General features: G+C 40.9%; 1 protein-coding gene across 1 annotated transcript in view; it reads right to left on the reverse strand.

The window, feature by feature from the left end:
• The window catches only part of REPS2 (RALBP1 associated Eps domain containing 2), a 97,894-nt gene that overhangs the window by 19,614 nt on the left and 57,569 nt on the right, over nt 1-20,711 (reverse strand). The window contains exons 11-13 of the mRNA XM_075725874.1: nt 19,450-19,515; nt 15,045-15,087; nt 12,326-12,462 (exon numbers count right to left, since the gene is read on the reverse strand). Coding sequence (XP_075581989.1) covers nt 12,326-12,462; nt 15,045-15,087; nt 19,450-19,515 — 246 coding nt within the window. The remainder of the gene's footprint in view (nt 1-12,325; nt 12,463-15,044; nt 15,088-19,449; nt 19,516-20,711) is intronic.

Below are 20,711 nucleotides of genomic sequence, written 5' to 3' on the forward strand. Positions count from 1 at the left end.
TGTAACAGCTTAACCATTTACATATTTTACACACCAAGTCTAAAAATGTCTACATGGATGAAAATACAAAGACAAAAGATATTAACCATTAAGGACAACAGTGACATGACAGTAAAAATGTGTGGGTGAAAACACTGAGAACAGTCATATTGACTATATCCAGCTCCAGAGAGACTTGTAATACATTGAGGGTTTTCACATTTTCTGTGTCATCATCTCTTGAATCAAAATGAAGCCTAATATCACTGCACACAATGCCAAGGAGAGAGGTAGAACAATTAAAACCCAACTTAGGTTAAGCAAGGGAGCCACTAACACACGTACAGGTGTAAGAGAGATTTGAAAAAGCAGGATCCTTTCTCTTGCATTTAATTAGTTCTGTTTGTAAGGCCACTGCAATACCAGCATGATGTCGTCACTACATTCTCCATCTCTTCTGCACAAATGATCTTTAGAAAGGAACAGTGGAGTAAGAAACCTTCCTTTCCTTTAGTCTGAACTTCAGGTTATTAATTCATTTATCTAAGCGCTAGCAGTGGCTTTGGCGATTACAGCTAACAACAATATTTGAAAACACCATCTAACCCAAACACCAGCGTTCTGTAGGTCCATCAGCTGCACGCTTTAATAGCGGACAAGCATGTATGCTCAACGCAAGATATTTATCTTCAGGAAACCTTGTGGGAGCTGTGCTGCGATGCTCCATGGAAAACACCCACGTACACCTTACCCTCCCACCACTACCAGTGGTTATCCCTGCGAGGGTATCATCTCTGCTCTCCAAACAGCTCTAATGCCACGAGGGAGCACAAATCGCGCCCACTTCCTAACGAGCCCCTGGCAGCCCAAACATGAAGCTATGGAGTGCACTGCTGCCACGAGCACGTGGGTCCCTGGGAAGGGGCATGTGGGGCTGGGGTCAGCGGTGCTGCAGGCAGGCACCGGCCCCAGCGGCTCCCTCGACCCTTCCAAATATACAGAGCCCCGTCCAGGGTTCATCATTTTTGTACATGCTTGGCTTATGCTCCAGCAGGCCCTCAAAAGCTTCGCTACAAGAGCTACATCCATCGAGAACTGGTCTGAACTTCAGCTCTAGAGGATACAACACTTACTGTCCTTGCTCCCAGATTCTTCAAACCCAGTGATATATCTACAAAAGCAGCAGAATAGTCTTTATGCAGAAAGGCACTGGGCTTGCTGGAAAAGCATCTCCTGAAGTGGCTGCACACGTTGTGAAACCCCAGAAGTCTCCTGGGATTTGTCCCACAAAATTCCAAAGGAAAAAGTAATTTTTCTGTAAGATAGTCAAATTAAAAAAAAAAAAACAAAAAACCAAAACCCAAAAAACCAAAACCCACCAAAAAACCCCAACCCCAAAACCCACTTCTTTAGCTTTCAAAATACAACATATATTAATTTAGCATTAAAAAACTTATTAGATGCTTACACCTTGTGCATTTGACCCAGTTTCCTCTTTTTAATCCTGCAAATTCTAACTTAAGTTATCCATGAAATATTCATAAAATTCCTGCTGTTGCAGAACATCTTCAGCCTGTTAGAAGGAAATCATGCTTATGTGAGCACAATTGCTAGACAAAAGTTACTTCACTTTTGAGGACTCATAACAACTTATAAAAAACTCGCTTTTTTCCCCACAGGACAATGAAAAAAAATGTAATGATAGATGCTGCATGCTTCAGCCTTCTCTAGTGTCACTACCCTAAATATTAACAGATACTCATAGGTTTTTATGCGTATCGGCAGGTGACTTGTAATATTAAGCTATTCCAGAATGCCTGCCTTCCTGGGAAACCGCCCGGCCCTGATCGGCTCTTGCTCTTAGGGATGGCATCACTACATTAGCTCTGAAAGCAAACCCAAATACAGGAGAAGGTCTGTTTCCAAAATGAAAGCAAGTACCCTGGGACCGAGCAGCAAACAAACGTCTTATTTCCAGGTGCACACCCCAGAGCTGGGATAAGCTGCATGCCATTGCTTTTTGAGAACAAGTCTTCACACCCTGAGCAAAAGCAGAGGGAGCTGGAGGGAGCAGGAAGCTGCATGCCATTGCTCTTTGAGAACAAGTCTTCACACCCTGAGCAAAAGCAGAGGGAGCTGGAGGGAGCAGGATGAGCCTCTCGCAGCTCGCCTCGCTACGGAGCAGCTTGGTGGCGTTCACAGCAGGGTGAGCAACGTACAGCAAATCTCAGACACAGCACTGTGGAAAGGCCATATGGGTACCAGTAAAATAGATTTAAGTATATCCAGTATTCATATCACATGTATTCCTGTAAATGATAGCATTTTCACGCATTAGTTACACCCACAGAGATAGTGATAAGGACTTCAGTTCAAAAATCATGGCTCTTTACTTAGCATGTTTACACTTTAAGGCAGATTATCTGCATGGAAAGCTTCCAGGGCCATTTTTCTGCCCTATTTTGGCAATTACAAAGGTCTGATAGCACTAACAGGACACCACACTAGATAAATAAACAGGGTTTCCAATCTGAAGCTAGATTAGTATTTTAAAACAAACACTAGGCTGTGATGCTGCACTCTGAGAACAGGCCATGCTATCCTATCTGGCCATGCCACTCTGCCTCCAGCCTCCCTAGCAGACAACACAAACCCTCAGCACTTGCGTTAGCCACAGTAGTGAAAAATATGAACCATGGTGACCATCCAAGTAGCTCCTTTACTTGACTTATTTGATCTTGACTTATTTGATCTAGGAAGAGGAGACCAAGGAAAAACATAAAATTATCATAATCCAGTCAAACCTATGGGAAATAGGTCTTTAGTTCACCAGGCACAGCAGCAGGGGAGGATGCCAAAATTAGGGTGGAACAAATTTGGGCCCTCGGGATCCTTTAGAGCAACCTATAAGGGCAACGTGCTGCACCTCTCTCATCCAATGATAGTCACTTGTCCTCTTGTTTCTTAGTATTGAAGAAAACTGCCATAATACACTGAGCTGCTGGGTGCATGCTATTTTTTAAAATGAATTAATAATAGAACAGCAGCATATGAAACTACATTTCCTGAAACATTTCCATGTCAAGTACTTAATTTGATTTCCATTCTTTATAGCTGTCTGTCTTCTTGGTTTTATATGTCTATCACTTTACCCCGGGTATCACCTCAAGACAAGTGAGAGCTGTTGGGTAAAAAAAATGTACTCCTCCTCATCTGAATTGAACACTTTCATGAGCAGTGTCTTGAAAGATGGTGGTTTTCCTGGGTCAAGGGCCATTTTGTACCTTTCTAAACAAAGTGAAACTAGTTACCACCTACCAAAGGAGGCCGATGTCATCTCACGTCAAAACCCTACACACCTTTCATCCCACGATCAAATGGGTACCCAGAGTTTGGTTACTCCTCTTATTTTGGTCACCATTCCCAAAGGGAGAGAGAGGCCTGCGTTTCTCAACTCACACAAAGGGTGCAACCCTAACCAAACCCAGCCTGAATCCAGGCAGCCTAAATCCAGGTTCTTCTTCTGTTCTGCTTCCCCACCACCACCACCACTACCACCCCTTCTGCAATTGGGTAGGGACCATCCAGGAACTTGGGAGAGAACTCTGATAGGGTTCCTTGGTAGACTCTGGCTGACGTGTTTGGTATTTTTCAAGTGGATGCTACAGCATTGTTGGATCAAGGGAGAGGCTGGTTGCATGGCAGGTTTACATCAGTTTATGCCGCACTTCAGCGTGCTTAGCTCCCAGATAAGGTTTAACAAAAGACCAACCAATTCATTTTATCAGGAAGCAAAGGATCTGCAAAAGATAAGCCAACAGAATGAATTACTCTTCAATTCCCCAAACTACCCAAGGCTTTGGTTCCTTAGGTAGTCTGCAAAGCCAGCATTTTCACCCTTCCAGACAGTATTTTTGAGAGTTTTTTGAGATACTTTTCCTGTTTCTGTTGCCAAAGGCAGACTGCAGAAAAGTTCTGTGTCTAAGCTGGTTTCTGTTTACCTCCGTCTTACGAAACTTCCCTCCTTGTTCACTGAAATTGGTACTTGGATATCCCGTAATACCATTCTCTATACTCCTTCATTTATTTACCTTCCTGACAACAGTGTTCATAAGGTGATTGTGAAATAACTGTTTTTCAAGAGATCTGATTTATTAATTCTCACTACTACGTCTGCAGAAAGTTTCAACAAGAAAAAAAAAAATTAAAGCTGTAGCCAGGAATGTAAATTTAATGAAGGATTCTAGTAAGGTGGTTGCAAAGTACCTATTTATCCAGGGATCTGTTTCAATAATTCTTACTAATGTCTCCTCAGAAGGTAATAGCAATGTGAAAAAAGACTTTAGACTCCTTATACTAATTTTGTTATCAGGTCTGTATAAAGACTGTAGAAAGCATCACCAGAATAACCTCTCTTCTCAGAGTTAGTTTTGGGAACCTGCCCAGCAGCAAAGCTTCATGCGTCACAGCAAGTGATACACACACCTGATGTCACAGACACACTCGTGTTTCAGGTGTTTTTCATGTGCTAATCATACAGAACATCAGTCCTACCTCGACTGCATGGAAAATTCTCCAAGTACTTTCCAAGTGATTAGAAAGAGATATAGCCAGACCTTAAGTAATTAATTCTTCTGCACTATGAGCTCGCAGGTGTGACTTCGCCTAGGACACTGGTGTGCTTAATTATTTGATGGGTCACTTTCAAATCAAACAAGCAAGACTATTAATTTTTATGATGTCTTTTTTTAACACCCTATCAATGAAATTCAGCATGTTTTATGTAAAAGCTGTAAACCAGATTTTTTTTTAAAACACCTATTTTCTGTGTCATATATCCATAACATCTTTATTTTTAACTTCCTGTCCCTCATTTTCCCTAAACCATTTCATTTTCTAGTTACTGTTTTCTCTATCCCTTCCTTTTCTGTGTGCTTGTATTTGGGGACCGTTTCTCCCTCCTCCCTCCCCCCTTAAACAAAACTATTCATGATTTCGTTCCCTCTCACTTCACATTTAGCTTCATTCTCCACCCACAGGGAGGCACAGTCCCTCCACCTACCTCCCACAGGTCCATGTTCCCAGAGCTTCTCACCTCTGGAGATCCCGGTGGGAGCGCTAGAGGCTCCGGCCCTTGTGGCCTGTGGCACATGGGAGCTGGGAAGAGCAATGAACTACCACCCACCACCCTCCAGTCCCACTTGCCACTCAGATGCTGCTTCTTGAGGACATCTGCATCTCCAGGGTCTCCCCCACAGGGAGCCAAGCTGTCCCCCTGTTCCACATGAGAAACAGAAGATCCTCTCTTGTTTAACGTGTAAAGCTGTTCTACAGTGGACCAACATTTTTTCATGGAACAGAGTAACTCACATGGGATCATGAAAATAGCTCAGTGGGGCTGGTAAGGCCAGTCAAGAACATTTCGACCTTAACAATTTTCAGTAGAAAAGAGGTTTTGGATTGAAATTTCTTTTTTAACAACCTGCAACAGAATAAAAACAGACTGTAAACCATTCCTCAATCCCAGAAAGACAAGAACTAAGATTAGGAAAATGGGAAAAAATAATTTAAAAGAAGTTCCATTTACACAAATTGTTAAGAAACAGTTACACTTGAAAGGCTGGTTAGATTTACCCCAGTTTGCACAGAAGTACTCTCTGGACTCAGCCCTTGGAGACAGACATAAAAAATTAAAAATCTAAAAATGCAGAAATAAGTTACCCCATCAGATTCCTATCATGTAATAACCATTCATCCATTTATGTCCTCACTATTTTCTCCAGCCTATTCAACCTTAAGTATGTCCTTGTCCAGTTCGGCAAAGAAGTAAGTTACATAGCTGTAAACACATAAATCCTTCATAAAAAAATTCTAAAAGGCTGAGAGGCATAAAACTCTTCCATTCAAATAAGACAGAAGATGTTCATATTTTATTCAGAATAAGCTCAGTTCAGTGATCACATATATTCTGAAGGGGAACAGGACTAGAAGAAAACAGGAGCTCCAGTAACAGATCAGGAGCTGAATCCCAAAAGAAAAGAAAAGAAAGAAAAGAAAAAAAAAGCCATTTTCTGCTTCAAAATAATGTTTTTGCAACATCTATGTTAAGAAAGCATTTCACAGTGTTTTCATTGCAGTGATACAGTGCCGGAGAAGAGTACGAACAGCAGCTCAATTTTGTGTTCTCTATGGTTTATGCGTAAAAGACATTTTTAATTTAAATTGCAATTGTTGTTACAACCCTTACAACCAAAGATATTATCTTGACTCTGCACTCTTAACTTGATGAAGCTGGCAACATTAGAGCTCTTGTATACTGTGGAAACGATATTCAGTGAAATGGCATATTTTGCTGATGGTATTTGCCATTATCGCTATTGTAAAATAAAGGTCTATCAGAACTGTCATCTTCCTGATTTAATGTTTTGGTCCGATTAATAAACACAACACAGTAACATGCAAGACAGCATAGTACTACAGCATGAGCACAATCCAGCCCTATTACCCAAGAAAGTAGCTGGATTTTACTAAATCAAGACCAATGCAAAAGCAATGAGAGGAAGGAGTCCTGAAAATTAATTACTTAATTTAATTCACTCTGATCTAAATTCAGCATAAAAAAGGACATTACTACTCTAGGTTCCCCTTGTCACTTCGCCTTTGAACCAAAACGTTAGTTGAGAAATCTGTATTTATGGTAACACAAACAACATAACCCCCTGCATAACCCCTCAAAAGCTTGCCTTTAGTAACTAAGAGTTGTAGATAGCTAACCTCAACAGATATTTCCTAGCATATACAATTAAACATAAAAGAATACAGAAGATAATGCAGTAATGACACTTATCTAGGTTAAGTTTGGCAGTTTTTTTAGTACCCAGTTCCATGGGCCCAAAACGGAAAGTTACTTGCATTTGGCTCACTAAGCTAAAAATCTGATGTAGCTGAAAACAGATTGCTGAAAACAGCTGGAAACAGTATTAGGGTAACAATTTGGACCTGTTTGTATCAAAATGTGCATAACAATGGAGCAACAATCATTTTAATTCTCTAAATCCTCTTTCCTACACAATTACAGAACTATTTTATTTGATATGTGGACTGAAAACATTCAGAAATAGGTAAAATTTGGCTGTGGTTGTGCAAATATGAAAACCCAAAGCCATCTCAACACACACTCATTATTCAGAAATCTCCACACTTGGCAAATAAAACCCACCAACCCTGTGCATTCAAGGAAAGGTTGTGCTAATTGAATGAAGTAATGAAGGTTTGATGGAGTAAAGGAAGTAACGAAGAGTCGTCTTCAAAGGTATGAAAAAGAGGGTAAGATGTGATGCTGAACACCGGTCTGCCTCTAGCACTAACGAAAATGAAAGGGTGCCAAAAGAAGCTTGTACTGACTAAGTCTTATGATAAAAGTACCACTTCAAACTGCATGGGAAGCGTGTCTACGAAGGAATACAGAAGTGATGTGGGGACACATTTATGTCACTTAACAGGAATGCTGATGCACACAAATAAATCTGTTCCCTTGCTCTTTTTCTGTGAACGCTACATTTAGAGCAGAGGGGACATTTTCTTGTTTGGCAGCCATCACTAGCCCAGCAGAGATAAGTAGAGGTTACAGATCTGACTGTAGTTAGAAAAACATCATCCATAACAGAAAACACTGCACTTACAATAAAATGCTAGTTGTGTTTCCCCCTAACCAAGTGTGGTACTTAACACCTCACATTTTAAAAGGGAGAAAAACCCCAAAATACTAGCCTGACATTGCTGGCTGAAACCAGCACCCCCGAAGGAGCAAATCTAGGTTACAGTGAGTATTGGCTTACAAGCCAATGTAAGAAACGGTGCCTGCATTCCACACGTTCTTCACTGCAGGGACAGCCGCAGCAGGAGGCGAGTTTCAAAAGCAAGAGAGTGCTGAAAACCTTCAGTCAAAAATTCATTAAATAGTTATATGGCTGTTTTGATGAATTACACAGAGATACTCAATCTGCTTCCATATCAACATGAAACTACACTGTTTATGACAATTTTTTTATTTCATCAAAGCAAATTCTCCTTTCCAAACAAGTATCCTTTGTTCAACAGAACTGTTAATTAAAAGAAGTTATGCAATTCAGAAATGAAACTAAATGGGAAATAAAATGTATTTCAGAGGCATCTGTATCAATCTAACAAGACCCAGACTGCTGTCACTGCCTGTAATTGCCCAGAAGTAAATTCTTTAGTAGTTGACATGGGCAGAAAACGTAACCAAGCAAAACGCCAGAAGACAACGGATGCCTTTTTGGGTTTTAATACTTAAGCTGAGACTTGCCCAAGTCCCAGAGTTACCCCAAGGCAGTCCCTAGCTTACTGCTCCTGTTGAGGGTAAAAGGTGGCTGGGGGCCTTGCTGCAGGACCGCTGGGCTCCGAGCTGCAGCAATTTTGGCCCCCTCAATACCTGCTCCCTCACCCAGATCGCAGGACAGACAGAAGGGAGCACGAGGAGCCCCAGAGAGCAACTAATTCTGCACACAACCTCTGTGAACAGTGCAGGAAAGCTTTGCCAGCCACAGGCTCCCAGGTCTTACTCTGGGAGCTCTTGGCTCGTATCTGACTAGACAGTGGGCTAAAGGAAGAAATGAAGATGTAAACCAGGTCACATATGCATTTAAACTGACATTTTTGTTTCTACTTAAAACCTGCTGTTGTCTTTCCAGGAACGCATAAAACCCAGCCAAGTATTTTCTTAATATGTACATAGGCCAAATGCCAGAGATTATATACTCAACAAAAAGAAATAGATTGAGAATCCAGCAGTACTGAATTTTGCTCAGATGCTAACGTAAAGATGACATGATTAAAGAAAAAAAAAAAAAAAAAGAGAAAGATTTCTGTCTCAACATCTCTTAACAGAAATTCACATAAGGACATTTCAGAAGGTGGGGCCTTTCAATAAGGTCTCTTGGATTTTTACATTTTCCTTGGGTAACACTAGTTACAGAGTCCCAGAAGAGCGCAGCGACGGAGTATGAATGAAGGTGCCTCCTTCAAGTGCGGTTATGTCCCAATTCAAGAATTTCAAAGCACAGTTTCTGTGGCTAATGCATTGCTGGACATCCCAACCATCATGGATAAATGTTGTCTGTGTATATTTGCCAGGAGAGGGGCATCATAAGATAGTGGGAAACATGATATAGCAGCAGTAAATGAAAAACAAACAAAAACACCCCCGCAAAAAAACAGTGCCTGCAACAAGGATCTGCCACAGTCTTTGGCTAAATTTACTTGAAGAAAAGAGATTTTTTTTCTGCCCTTTAAAAATGAAATAAACAAAAAAATGCTCCAAACCACTGATGGCTTTACAATTAAAGAAGTGATACCTATAGATCAACAAGACCAACAAGGAACTGAAAATAAAACTCAATACTACTGAGCACTCCTTTGCAGGTGTGGGAGCAGATTATCCACCAAACTCCCCAAATCAGAATTGTTTCTGAACAAGAATTAGTAGGACAAAATCTAATGTACCAAAGTGGGATTATTCTAATCATGTTGGATATACCCTGAAAGCTATTAAAGTGGTTGATTTTACAGTCTGGTTTCCTGTACTGACACTAGGCAATATGGTGGTGCTAGAAGGGATGGTCATTCCAACTAATTTTTGTGGTTCAGCTGTGACAACGAGACTATTTTTGAAAATCTACGAAGGAAGTAAGGTGGGGAGAAAACATAAAGCAAAAATTCAATCAAGAGTACATTAGGACAGAAAGCAATCATCTGACCTGTGGACAGAAACACATCAGGTTCGATATTTATGCCAGGCTGTATTATCCCAATAGCCAAGAAACCTAAAGAGTACATTGCCACTACATCATCTATATTGTAAATCCGTAACTGTATCTTCTGATGGCAGATGGAAACTATTCTAACTTCATTTTTTATACTGTCAGCAGAAATAAGAATACACCTCGTTATTACAGAACTGTGTGCAATTTACTTCACATAAACACGCACATACACTTTCTTTTTGGCAAGGTTCTTTTGTTTAAGGTGACAGTCCTCAATCCCTCTATGTTCCTACAAATCACCTTTTTAGAAAGTGCAAAGTGCACCTTGGTAAAGAGTCTGGCTCCGAAACAATGACCGCTCCCTGAAGAAGAACTGCCTCTAGATGAAAAAGGTATCCGAAAACGATGAGACTGGAATTTCTACTGAGGAGCAAGATCAGGAGGGAAAAGGATGAAAAGAAAGGACAAAAAAACCTGATCAAAACAAGAGAAATGGAAGAAAAGAAAGCAGCTATATAAAATCACATTATCAATAGGATGTTGCAGAATAACAACTATTCAGGGCTTAATGACAGGAGAGAGCATGCACACGTTTCTTCATAGAATGAAGAACTGAAAACATGACTTCCGATGCAGACATTTTACTTCAAAGCAGAGCAAGGTAAATGCACGATGGTACTTGGGTGCGCTGGAATGGGTTGATTTAATCCCCTCCTCCTGATGATGCAGATTTAATTGAACTGGAACCCTTCTTCGGGGTGGGCTACAAATTGTTTAACAAGTTCTTCCTTGAATCCTTGAAGGCTACAAATTCCTCCTTATTCTTTCCCAAAGAGTATTTATATTTTTGACACAAAATAGAACAGCTCCATTAGCTGAAGATAACCACCACAAATATTTAGCATTGCCATCAGGGGACATCCAAGAGAGCAAAAAATGACAGGCCAACACCCTGCAGGTACAGGAGGAAGCTGAACCTCTGGGAGACCCTCCACATTTCTGCAATTTGGTAGCACACTATACTTCAAGTTTTGTCAACCTAGACCCAATTTTTGTTCCAACTCTAAATAGCCATAATTTGAACGAAATATGATGAATAGTTTTAGGGTGACCAAAGCACTTCCTTTTTTTGCAAGCAATCAACTGCCTATCCTTACTTAATTGCCCCATTTCCAGTAAGGAAACCCTCCAAAAAGTATTGATAGGACAAGTTATCCTTTCCTGCACTCACTATAACACTGTCAGTTTGTTAAGCTGCCCAGAAGAAATTGTTACTTCACTTCAAAAGTAATGGTGACTTTCAAAACGATCCATTTCAAAAGCAAGATGTTACTTTTCATTCACAGAAAGACTTCTTTGAGAATTTACATTCTCCTTTCACTTGCGTTCCAAGAGAAACTTAAATCCAAGATTATTTCCTTCCAGTTATACTTTTTATCTGGATTGTAAGAACATTTGCTGCCTTCGAAAATGTGTACTTGGCTCTGTTCGGGGTTTTATTTTGATGTATAATGAAATCAGAATTGGAGGCAACAGATCCCTGAACAGGAACCACAGTCAAAGATCAAGAATTGCTTCTCTGTGTAAGGCGGGGGGGGGGGGGGGGGGGGGGGGGAAACAAGTTTATTCCTATTGAGTTTCAGGGTTCAGCACACATAGCAGGACTCTTGAATTCTGTCTGGTGAAAAACAGTCCCCTATAGCAAGAGGTGAAACTCTTTTCTACTCCAACCACCACATTACAGAGCCCAGTTAAAACATTCCTTGACACAGTCAAACCTTGGCTTTCTTCTGAAGCATAAAGATGACCATGTTTAACCTAGTCCTTGAGTCAGATGATTGGCGTGCACCACATAAAGCTCTGGTCTGGTTCAAGGACACCGCTAAAGCACAGCGATGCTGGGTGACTGCTCCCCTTCACAAACAGCTCCTCTTTCCACCGCTCACTGTGCAAGGCAAAAGGAATGCTCAAAAAATAACGCACGGGAGAGCCATTTTCTTTCAGTTCACTCCAGCTACTATTCTACATTTTCTCTCTCTCCCCTCAACATGCACCCGCGTCAAAAGAAATTACCCTTTCTTTTTACTCAAAGAATGGTTTCTGATTGCCCCTGCGCATATGGATGACTTTAACATCAAAAATGTTTGCACATAAGAAACTTCACTTTCTCCCAGTTTAAACATTAAGGGTTTTCTTCCCGCTTCTGAACTACAAAAAAATAAACAGTAATAAATATCAAATATATTGTAGTTACTGGCGAGAATTGTCTAAACAGCCAGACTAGTTATAAACAGTCAGTGATGACAGACTAACATATGTTAAGCTTCCCATTATCGTGCCAGAAACCATTATAATCACCTTAATTACAGCAACAGTGGTTTTCCCCCTCGGTGGCGATGTAACGCAAGGAAGTGCAACTTCTTCTGCTCTGTAGTGTATTGCTGTCTATTGCAAAGGCGAGCATATGCACATATTGTCAAGCATTTGTGCAAGCAGATCAAGTTGCCAAATATGCAGCTAACCTAAATGGTCTCAAAAGAGGGAAAGAAAGCAAACTTTACCTTGTGTGTTTTGTTGAAATATTTTGTTCAGATCCAAAGAGGAAGCTCTGGAATGTGATTTCTGTGGCCTTGGTGGTGGAGTAGGGGGCTCTTCTCCCTTTTTCATAGCATCTTCTATTGATGTGCTAGAATAAGACCTAAGGTAGAACAGGGGAGGAAAAAAGCAGAAAATATTTTATTTCAGAAATTAATTTTAAACAACTATAGTGAATAGTATCTAAAAATACAGCGACCAGAACTTAGGGTCATGGTGGAAATTCCTTGCCCTAATGACTAAAAATTCCTCCTTATAACAAAACAGATTTATTTGGCAGAGGGACCTACACATCTGGGGAAAGGTACAGGTCATGCTTACAGGGCTAGTATTTTTTAAGGCCTTTAATATCACAGTTTCAGGCTTTCCTACATAACTTTAACTGTCAACAGGATAATTGTAGCAACTATTTTGAATAAACCTGAGTAAAAACTTTTTCCCCCCTTACAGTTTCTGTTGCCTTTCCCAGCTGCGAGGGTAGTGTCTACACAGGTACCGCCTCAACCTACCACTTGCAAGACACATTTTGCAATTTATAATATTCTAACTACCAGAATAATTTTTTCATAGCAAACAGTCACCAAATTCCACAAAATCCAGAAAAAACGAATGGCTCCGAAGTGATCAACACTGGTCAAATACACGTCTCAGTATACCTTTCTAGGCCCTTCCACAACCCATTAATCACAAGGCAGTGCATTTGCTAAGAAATTTGATTTTGCTGAATAGTGTCCAATATTTTTCAGCTGTTGTAGTTACCAGTTTTTCTGCAAGACCGAGAGCTTTGTTCAAAATCAGCACTGACAATGTGAGATGTTACACTTACTGTAACACATTACGCATGACAGGCAAGACCAAACCCACACTCGAGTAGAACAGAAATAACTCCCAGTAATGGGAAACGGGTCCTTTTTTTGCCAAACAGGCTGTTGCTGGAAAACGGCTCTTTAGCGGGACAGACATTTGGCAACGCTGATCCTATGTTTCCGATGTAAACTTTAATAAATACAGGAGTGAAAGCTGTAATTGCTTCAAAATTTGCATGTGACACAAAAACCTCTGCTGATGCTGAATTTTTTGTCTTGGTAGAGTTTTGAATTCCATACCCTTACTATATCAGACCTAACCCAACCAACCTGAAATAAATGGGAAAGCTTTGAACCAGCATCTTAAGTTTTTATACTTTTACTTTCCATATTATGTGCTGTACATTTTACTCGCATTACGACTGCACAACCTAACAGTTTGAGATTTTTAACTGTTTTTTAAAAGATCGAGTAAGATAGCAGCTGCCAGGCAAAAATATGCCTGCCCCAGCAGTGCCAACACGGAGCCCTGTGACAGCGAATCGTCGCTTGCAGCAGGCAGACCTGGCACCTAAAAGCCAGTTACGAGTCAGCAGCTAAGAATCCGCCCAGCTTAGGCTAGAAAGCCAGACTCCAGAGCTGAGAGCCGTAACAGAGTCGGATCGTAGCCTCTGGTGGTCAGGCACACCTGAAGACAAGAGACCCTCGAGGTTATAGAGCCCTCCAGGCTACGCAGGACACGCGCAGCGGAAGGTCTGAGGTCAAGGATGCGCTCAAGAAGCTTTAGCCTCAACTTCTGCATCGAAGTAGGGACATACAGGCAGATGTGAGACAGTCGTATGTGACAGTAGTCACATTCAAGTGACTTTTTCCAAACCTAAGTATTTGCTATTTTATGCATTTTTGCGTAAAATACTTTTTACACATTTTTTGTATATTTGCAACTTATGATTCAGTAACACAGCAAGAAAATTTAAAACAATATGAAAACTAAAGAGCTTTGGCTCGCAGTAGAAAAACAGCACACAAGGCAGTTCAGCCTTCCTGGATGTAGGTCCTAAGAACACCGGATTTGAATCTTCATTCATCATGCTTATAGCTGATCTCTTATTAGCAGGCTTTGACAAGCTTGTAAGGAGCGAGCTCCTGATTATGCTCTCATGACCTAAGAAAAAGAAATGAAGCCCTCTAACTAGCACCAAAAAAACAAGTTTGAAAGTGAATGCACGGTACAGCTATACACCAGAATGGTGAACAGCCAAACCCAACACGTAATCCATTTATACACAGTATTTTCTGGCGCAGGTTTCCCTTTTGCTTCGAACATCCAAATTCAGCTGTTGTCATTTCTAGCGCACAACAGGCTAAGTCTGAAAGTCCTTCCATCACACACCAACCAGCCACAGTCAAGTACACGCACGCCAACGAAGGGATTCACTCACCCTCACCTGAGAGCTGAGCTGCTCTTGCTGTTTCTGTGGGACTGTGCAGTGTCCCACTCTATATGCAACCACGGCACAGCTTTCACAGCACAAAATTCCTGAGAACGTTGCCCGCAATGGGGTGGTCCCTGCTGTCCCACCACGATGCCCCTGGGGCAAGGCTGGAGGCGGTCACCACCCCGATAAAGCAGTGGGGCTGGGCAGACAGGCAAAGTCCCAGCGCCTTATGACCAGAGACCGCAGGGCTCTAGGCAGTACTTATGCAGGGTCTAGAGCTTACAGATCTCTCCTGGTAAATCTGTCTTTCATCTGAGCTGGATTTCCAGCACAACACCAATTAAAAACCAAAAATTTAAAATGCAACACCAGTTCTTACACCTTGAGTCTAACACCATAGGAACGTACATCTTCTCCTGAAATAGAAATGAAATCAGTACCTGGATCGTGGTCTGGCTTTAAGTGCATTAGATTCCTGAGCAGCTGAAACAGAAAAGAAAAAAGAACCACTAAAACATCATATTTTAAACAAACACCTTTAGCTGAAGGATCAGTGTTCATTAGAAATGTGAATGTTGCAAATGTGGATGTGAGAGTGTGCTCACCTCACATGAGCAATGGGGATTGATTTTTGCTTCTCCTTCCCCTTTGTCTTTGTAGTGTGTGGATGTCCTAAGAATTCAAAAGCCCGCAGGTAGTCAGACCTTCACCTTTTAATTTGGTTACCAGAACAAAGGAAAAACAATAGGTCTGACAGCTCTGACCTGTACTCCTGGATGTAGTCGTGACAAAGCAACATAAGGAATAGCATAAACTTTACACAGAAAACATCTTACTCCTAGTCCAGATATCTATTAGTTGTCCTGCTTCCCAAAGCATGCAGGTTTATGTCCTTCCTAAATACTTTAACTAATTAGTATAAATGTACATCTTCTTACCACAAATTAAAAAAGTTAACACATCAGGTTGAGACTACTTTGACATTGGGAAAGAAAGATATTTGAGGGTTAAAAACTTCACAGGCTAAGTGTTGATCAAACACATTTCTTATCAATGTAAAAATCAGTTTCTTTTATTTGGATTAATTCCAAATATCCTGCCACACGCAGGTTTTATGTGATAGGAAAACAACAGTGCTGACTTACCTTCTCTGGGTAATTCCTCAAGGCTGTTCCTTGGTTTACATAGTCTTTTTGTGACTTTTCTGTTACTCTCCTTACTAACATCAGATAATTTTGAGAAAATGTATCTGTTTGACTGCTTTCAAATTCAGCCCACTGAGATATCCTCAAGGTACTACAGCAGCGTCAATGATCCCCATGCACACACAAAGTAAATCCTTGTACTTCTCCCATTATTCTGCTAATCGAGGCACATTTAAGAGAAGCAAGTAGGTTGGGGGGGTTGGGGGGGGGGATTCTTAGAGTTTCTAGCTTCCTTTGGATACATACCTACTCTGAAGTCAGACATTTATCATCAGCTACTATACAGCACTACCTGAGAATATGACAGATCCTCCAAAACACAGAGCAGGAGCTACCTGTGGCAGCAGCTGGCAAATACTGACTTTCTAATGGCTTGCGTTAAACTACTGCATAGACCCTCCATAGGAGGCTTTAGGCTCACAGAAGACAAGCAGCAGCATATGGCACATGTATAGCCACACACTATTTCTTCATAAAAGAAACTGCTTTTAAGGTCATGCAGTGCTAGCTGGTGCTTTGGGTGGAATAAACCCAAATGTAGCTGGCAGTGACACAAAAAACTACTTATAAACCAAGTTCTAGTAGATTATTGTCACCACCAAACTGGCTCACAGTCATTCCAGATTTCTGTGCAATAAACTCCTCCTAGCAACTAAAGGGGAGAGAGGGAATTATTATTAAAATATGCAGTGGTGCTAATCCTCCTCACTCTCTCTCTGTGTCAAACTCTCAGAGAACATAACTTTAGAAACTGGTTCCCTACAGCCATATGACCCAATTTTTCCAATGCTGAAATTGCTGATTATTAAATTACATACACAATTATTAAATATATGCCACTTAGAAATAGGAGATATAAATCCTTTCCAAGCTAAGCCATGTTTAAGAACCTTCAAATTTTCCTTCTTTTATGGAGACCGTAATTCTGTTCATACTTCTTTTAGAAAGCCTTTCTTCTAAAAACCTGCAGGTAAAACTGACATTCAAACTCTCCAAGGACATCTTGCTGAGGTAAACAGGAAAGCACACAAGAAAGAGAGAATCCTGAAATGACTATGAATAAAAAAATGAGAGCAACAGAACACTACTGCCAAGGTTTTTCTTTTAGGCTTTTGAAATATCAGTAAATTCAAGGCTACAATTACACAATACCCAGACTAAGCTTTACCTTTCAAAATAAATATAATATAAAAAATATTATAAAGCAGGTAGTTCATTATCAGGACATACAAATAACTGTGACAGGATTTCCATAAAATGTGCAGTTATTTCGCTACGCTCAGTCTGTGCGTACTTTGTGTTTAAGGTGCAGGTTTATACACACACACAACGACATAAACAGTTTTGTATCACCTTGAATGATTAGCCAGTTCATGAATTTTCCATATTTCTATTGCTAAGGATACATAAGCCTAACTTACATGAAACTGATATAAAATTAACACTGTTGAGTAAATTAATTGCATTTATTATTTAAAAGTTTATACGATTCCTGGAGTAGTAGAGCCTGATTAACTGAACAGCTTGGTCTGCACTAATTAAAATCATATACGATGATGAACTCTTATTTATTCATTCACATCACAGGAGAGTATGAAGGTTCCCGATCTGGGTGTTTAACTGCTCCCACCCCCCTCTCCCAATACAACTTCATTAAACATGCCTAAAGATGCAGGCTCAGGAACTTTTGGCTGTAGCCTGGTGGCTTATACTCAGCTGGTGCCTTCTTGCTTTACAGGCTGATTATCGGGTGGAAAACTGTACCATAAAAGGTGCAACTATGCTACACTGCTAAGGAAAAACCAAAGAATTCCTCACTAGTTTAAATCACCTTCTCTGACTCATCTATTAGCTCTTACTGGTGGCCTAGGCAGAAAGGTACAATTTAAACGCCAATAAATTTGGCCCTTAATCCTTTAGATGTCTAAAGCCAACAATGATCTTGCACTTAGGAGCCTAAATAAACTGGCCAGATATTCGGAGATGCTGAGCATATAAAGTTTTTACTACCCTCAAATTTCTAGTCCTCCTGATAGCAAAGAAAACTTTCCCATAATGAACCACGGCAGTATCGTCTTTCCTGAATTTACGTAAACAGCCCACATCAATAACAAAAGAAGGATGTAAAATTTCTCCCTCTTCACCCCGAGTTTTCATCCTGAAGGTTAATGATTGCAATGACCTTTCAGAACGATGAGCAGTTCCGAAATAACCACTCAATTACCATGCTGTATCTAGCCCACTGCACAGATAAACATTTTTACTTCTAACATCGATTGCATCATGCAACCTGAGAACGTGCTTGCTCAAACCCTCAATGTCCAGGAGAGCGAGGGGAAAGCCCTACAGTGACAGGAGTGACGGCGATGGGGTGAGACTCTGCCACCGCCTCCCTTGCTATACAAACACAGCAACGCTGCTGGAGGAGCACAGCAGCATCCAGAAGACCTCCCTGACTTGGAGATGAAGGACATGGGGGAAAGAGGACAGCGGCACAGGAGACGTGCAGGTGACAATAGATTTTTTTTTTTTTTTTTTTTTTTTTTTCCCCCCCCTAAGCCTACCGTAGATGGAATTGCTGAACTGAAGATAAAACTGCCTGGGGTGCTCCTGGGCAAAATGGCAGGGAAGAGAACTGAGAGTCTCGCAACCACCCGCCTCTCCCCCGAGAGGGAAGTGTAAGAATGTGTGTGTGTGTGAAGGAGAAGCAGCAACCATTCGAGAATAGGAGCTGAAGATAGGAAATCTGGCAGCTGCCAAGTGTTTGGGAAGAAGCCAGGAAAAAAAAAAGATTTGGGAAATGAGGCATGCAGCTGTTGGGCAGCCATAAATCAATTCAGCTATAAGACAAAACTGCCGTGACAGACATGCGGGGTCAGTTTTCTTAATCAAGGATATCTTCACGAATAAAAACATTTATGCAAAAGGAAAAGAAAGCAAGTCCAGGTTTTAGCTTGACTGGGACCAGCGAGGGCTTGCAAACACTCTAGGAAAGAGATTAACAAAGAGGAAAGCAAGGGAGGTCTGATGAACTGAACTGGATACATGGGAAGTTTCTGGAGCCACTAAGCAATTTTGACATATGCCTTTCCAGAAATAACATTTTCCAGTATGATAGGAACAAGGACTGTATGTTGGAGCTGGAGAGAGAAAAATCAGGGGTGGTTTCAAGAAGAAACCCTGAAGAAACGTCCCCTGAATCAAAAGCTTCTGTCCTTGCTGTAAGTGCCACAAGGTCTGTGTTTCCAAAAGGCTATCTACCCTTAAACTCCTTGACAGAAAATAGGAAAGCTCAGTTTTTACAAAGAAATAGGCCATTTCAGAATAGTTACTGAATACTGATTCCATACTCAAGAGCTTTTATCAAGAGGTACAATATTCATGCTCTGGCATCTCGTTTGTAGTACAGAAAAATAAAATCCATACTCCTTACAAAATGCTATGTTAAAAACATTTCCCACATGTGAAGAACGCACACTAGTCATTATGAGGTAAAAGCTAAGTTCAGTAGTAAAACAGTATGAAAGCAAAGGATTTTAAAAAAATTAATCAAATGACATTAATTTAGGCTTACTGTGATATAAAAATATTCAGTCAAAATTCTAATGGAAGTAACACATCCATTTTTTTTTCTTCTTACCTGTTTTCACAGTCAAGTGCTGAAATTCCTTTGGTATTGTTTTGAGAGCAGTGCTTACTTTAAGAGCTTAATAAAAAAAAACAAAACAATGAAAGTTACTTTAAGTATGTGCAGGTAGAATCTACAGATATCAGCTCTGAGAAAGGAGCATCTAAACCGGTGTTAGTTAAAACGTCTAATAACGCTAAACATACTCGAAAAGAAAACAGAAGCAGATGAATACCCTCAGAACACCCAAGCACTCAAACAATTTTAAGAGCACAAGAGTCAGGAACAGAAAGTCCCATGCCCAAATTGCCAAACAATCCCAAATTTTGAGAACCGGGGGTTTTGGTGTCCAAATCCATGGACTTCTGTTTCAGAGACACAGTGCTCTCAGAGAGACAGCAGCTGGTGACCCTTGGCAGAGCTGGCACTCGCCTCTCCCAAGTTACGAACCTGGAAAACCATGGCACACGAGAGTGGCTGCTTTTGGCAAATGAAACCTCACCAGCCCGCCCCAGGGAACGTCACACGGCACCGACAGAGCCAGGGTTAAAATTTAGGAAATCCCAATCTTTGTGCTTATTCCCCTTCCACTGATGCCTACGCATCCTTTCTGAATGACTTTCTTAAGGCGCTTTTAATGCATTTTAACATATTTTAATGTACCGTAATATTAGACTAGACATTAGAAATAAGTTTTTTACAATGAGGGTGGTGAAGCACTGGAACAGGTTGCCCAGAGAGGTGGTGGAGGCCCCATCCCTGGCAACATTCAGGGTCAGGTTGGACGGGGCTCTGAGCAACCTGATCTGGTTAAAGCTGTCCCTGCTCACTGCAGGGGGGTTGGGCTAGATGACCTCTAAAGGTCCCTTCCAACCCAAAGCATTCTGTGATTCTATGCAGTATTATAAATGACTGCTTGGCATGAAGTCTCTCATCTCCATCTGCCTTCATCAAATAAAACACATGGGAAAAGTCCGGGTCTCATGATCCAGTTCTATTTACATTATCTTCCACATTTAAGTATATTATAATTTGACAGAGTGGAGTTAATTTACTTGGATAGTTTTGAAAATGCAGGAAAATTTGCTTTTACAGTCCTAAACTACAGGTTCTTGACTTCTGGGGAGATCTCCTGAGTCAGGAGAGCTACCTGCTCTTTCATTTGTCAGAACAGCAACAAATGGTAGAACAAGAGCCTTTGTTCTTTGGCTGAGAAGGTAGGAATCTGCGTCATAAATACAGCAAATCTTCAGCCCTGAAGGACTGCATGTACC

This window comes from Pelecanus crispus, chromosome 1, assembly GCF_030463565.1.
Source record: "Pelecanus crispus isolate bPelCri1 chromosome 1, bPelCri1.pri, whole genome shotgun sequence".
Classification (NCBI taxonomy): Eukaryota; Metazoa; Chordata; class Aves; order Pelecaniformes; family Pelecanidae; genus Pelecanus; species Pelecanus crispus.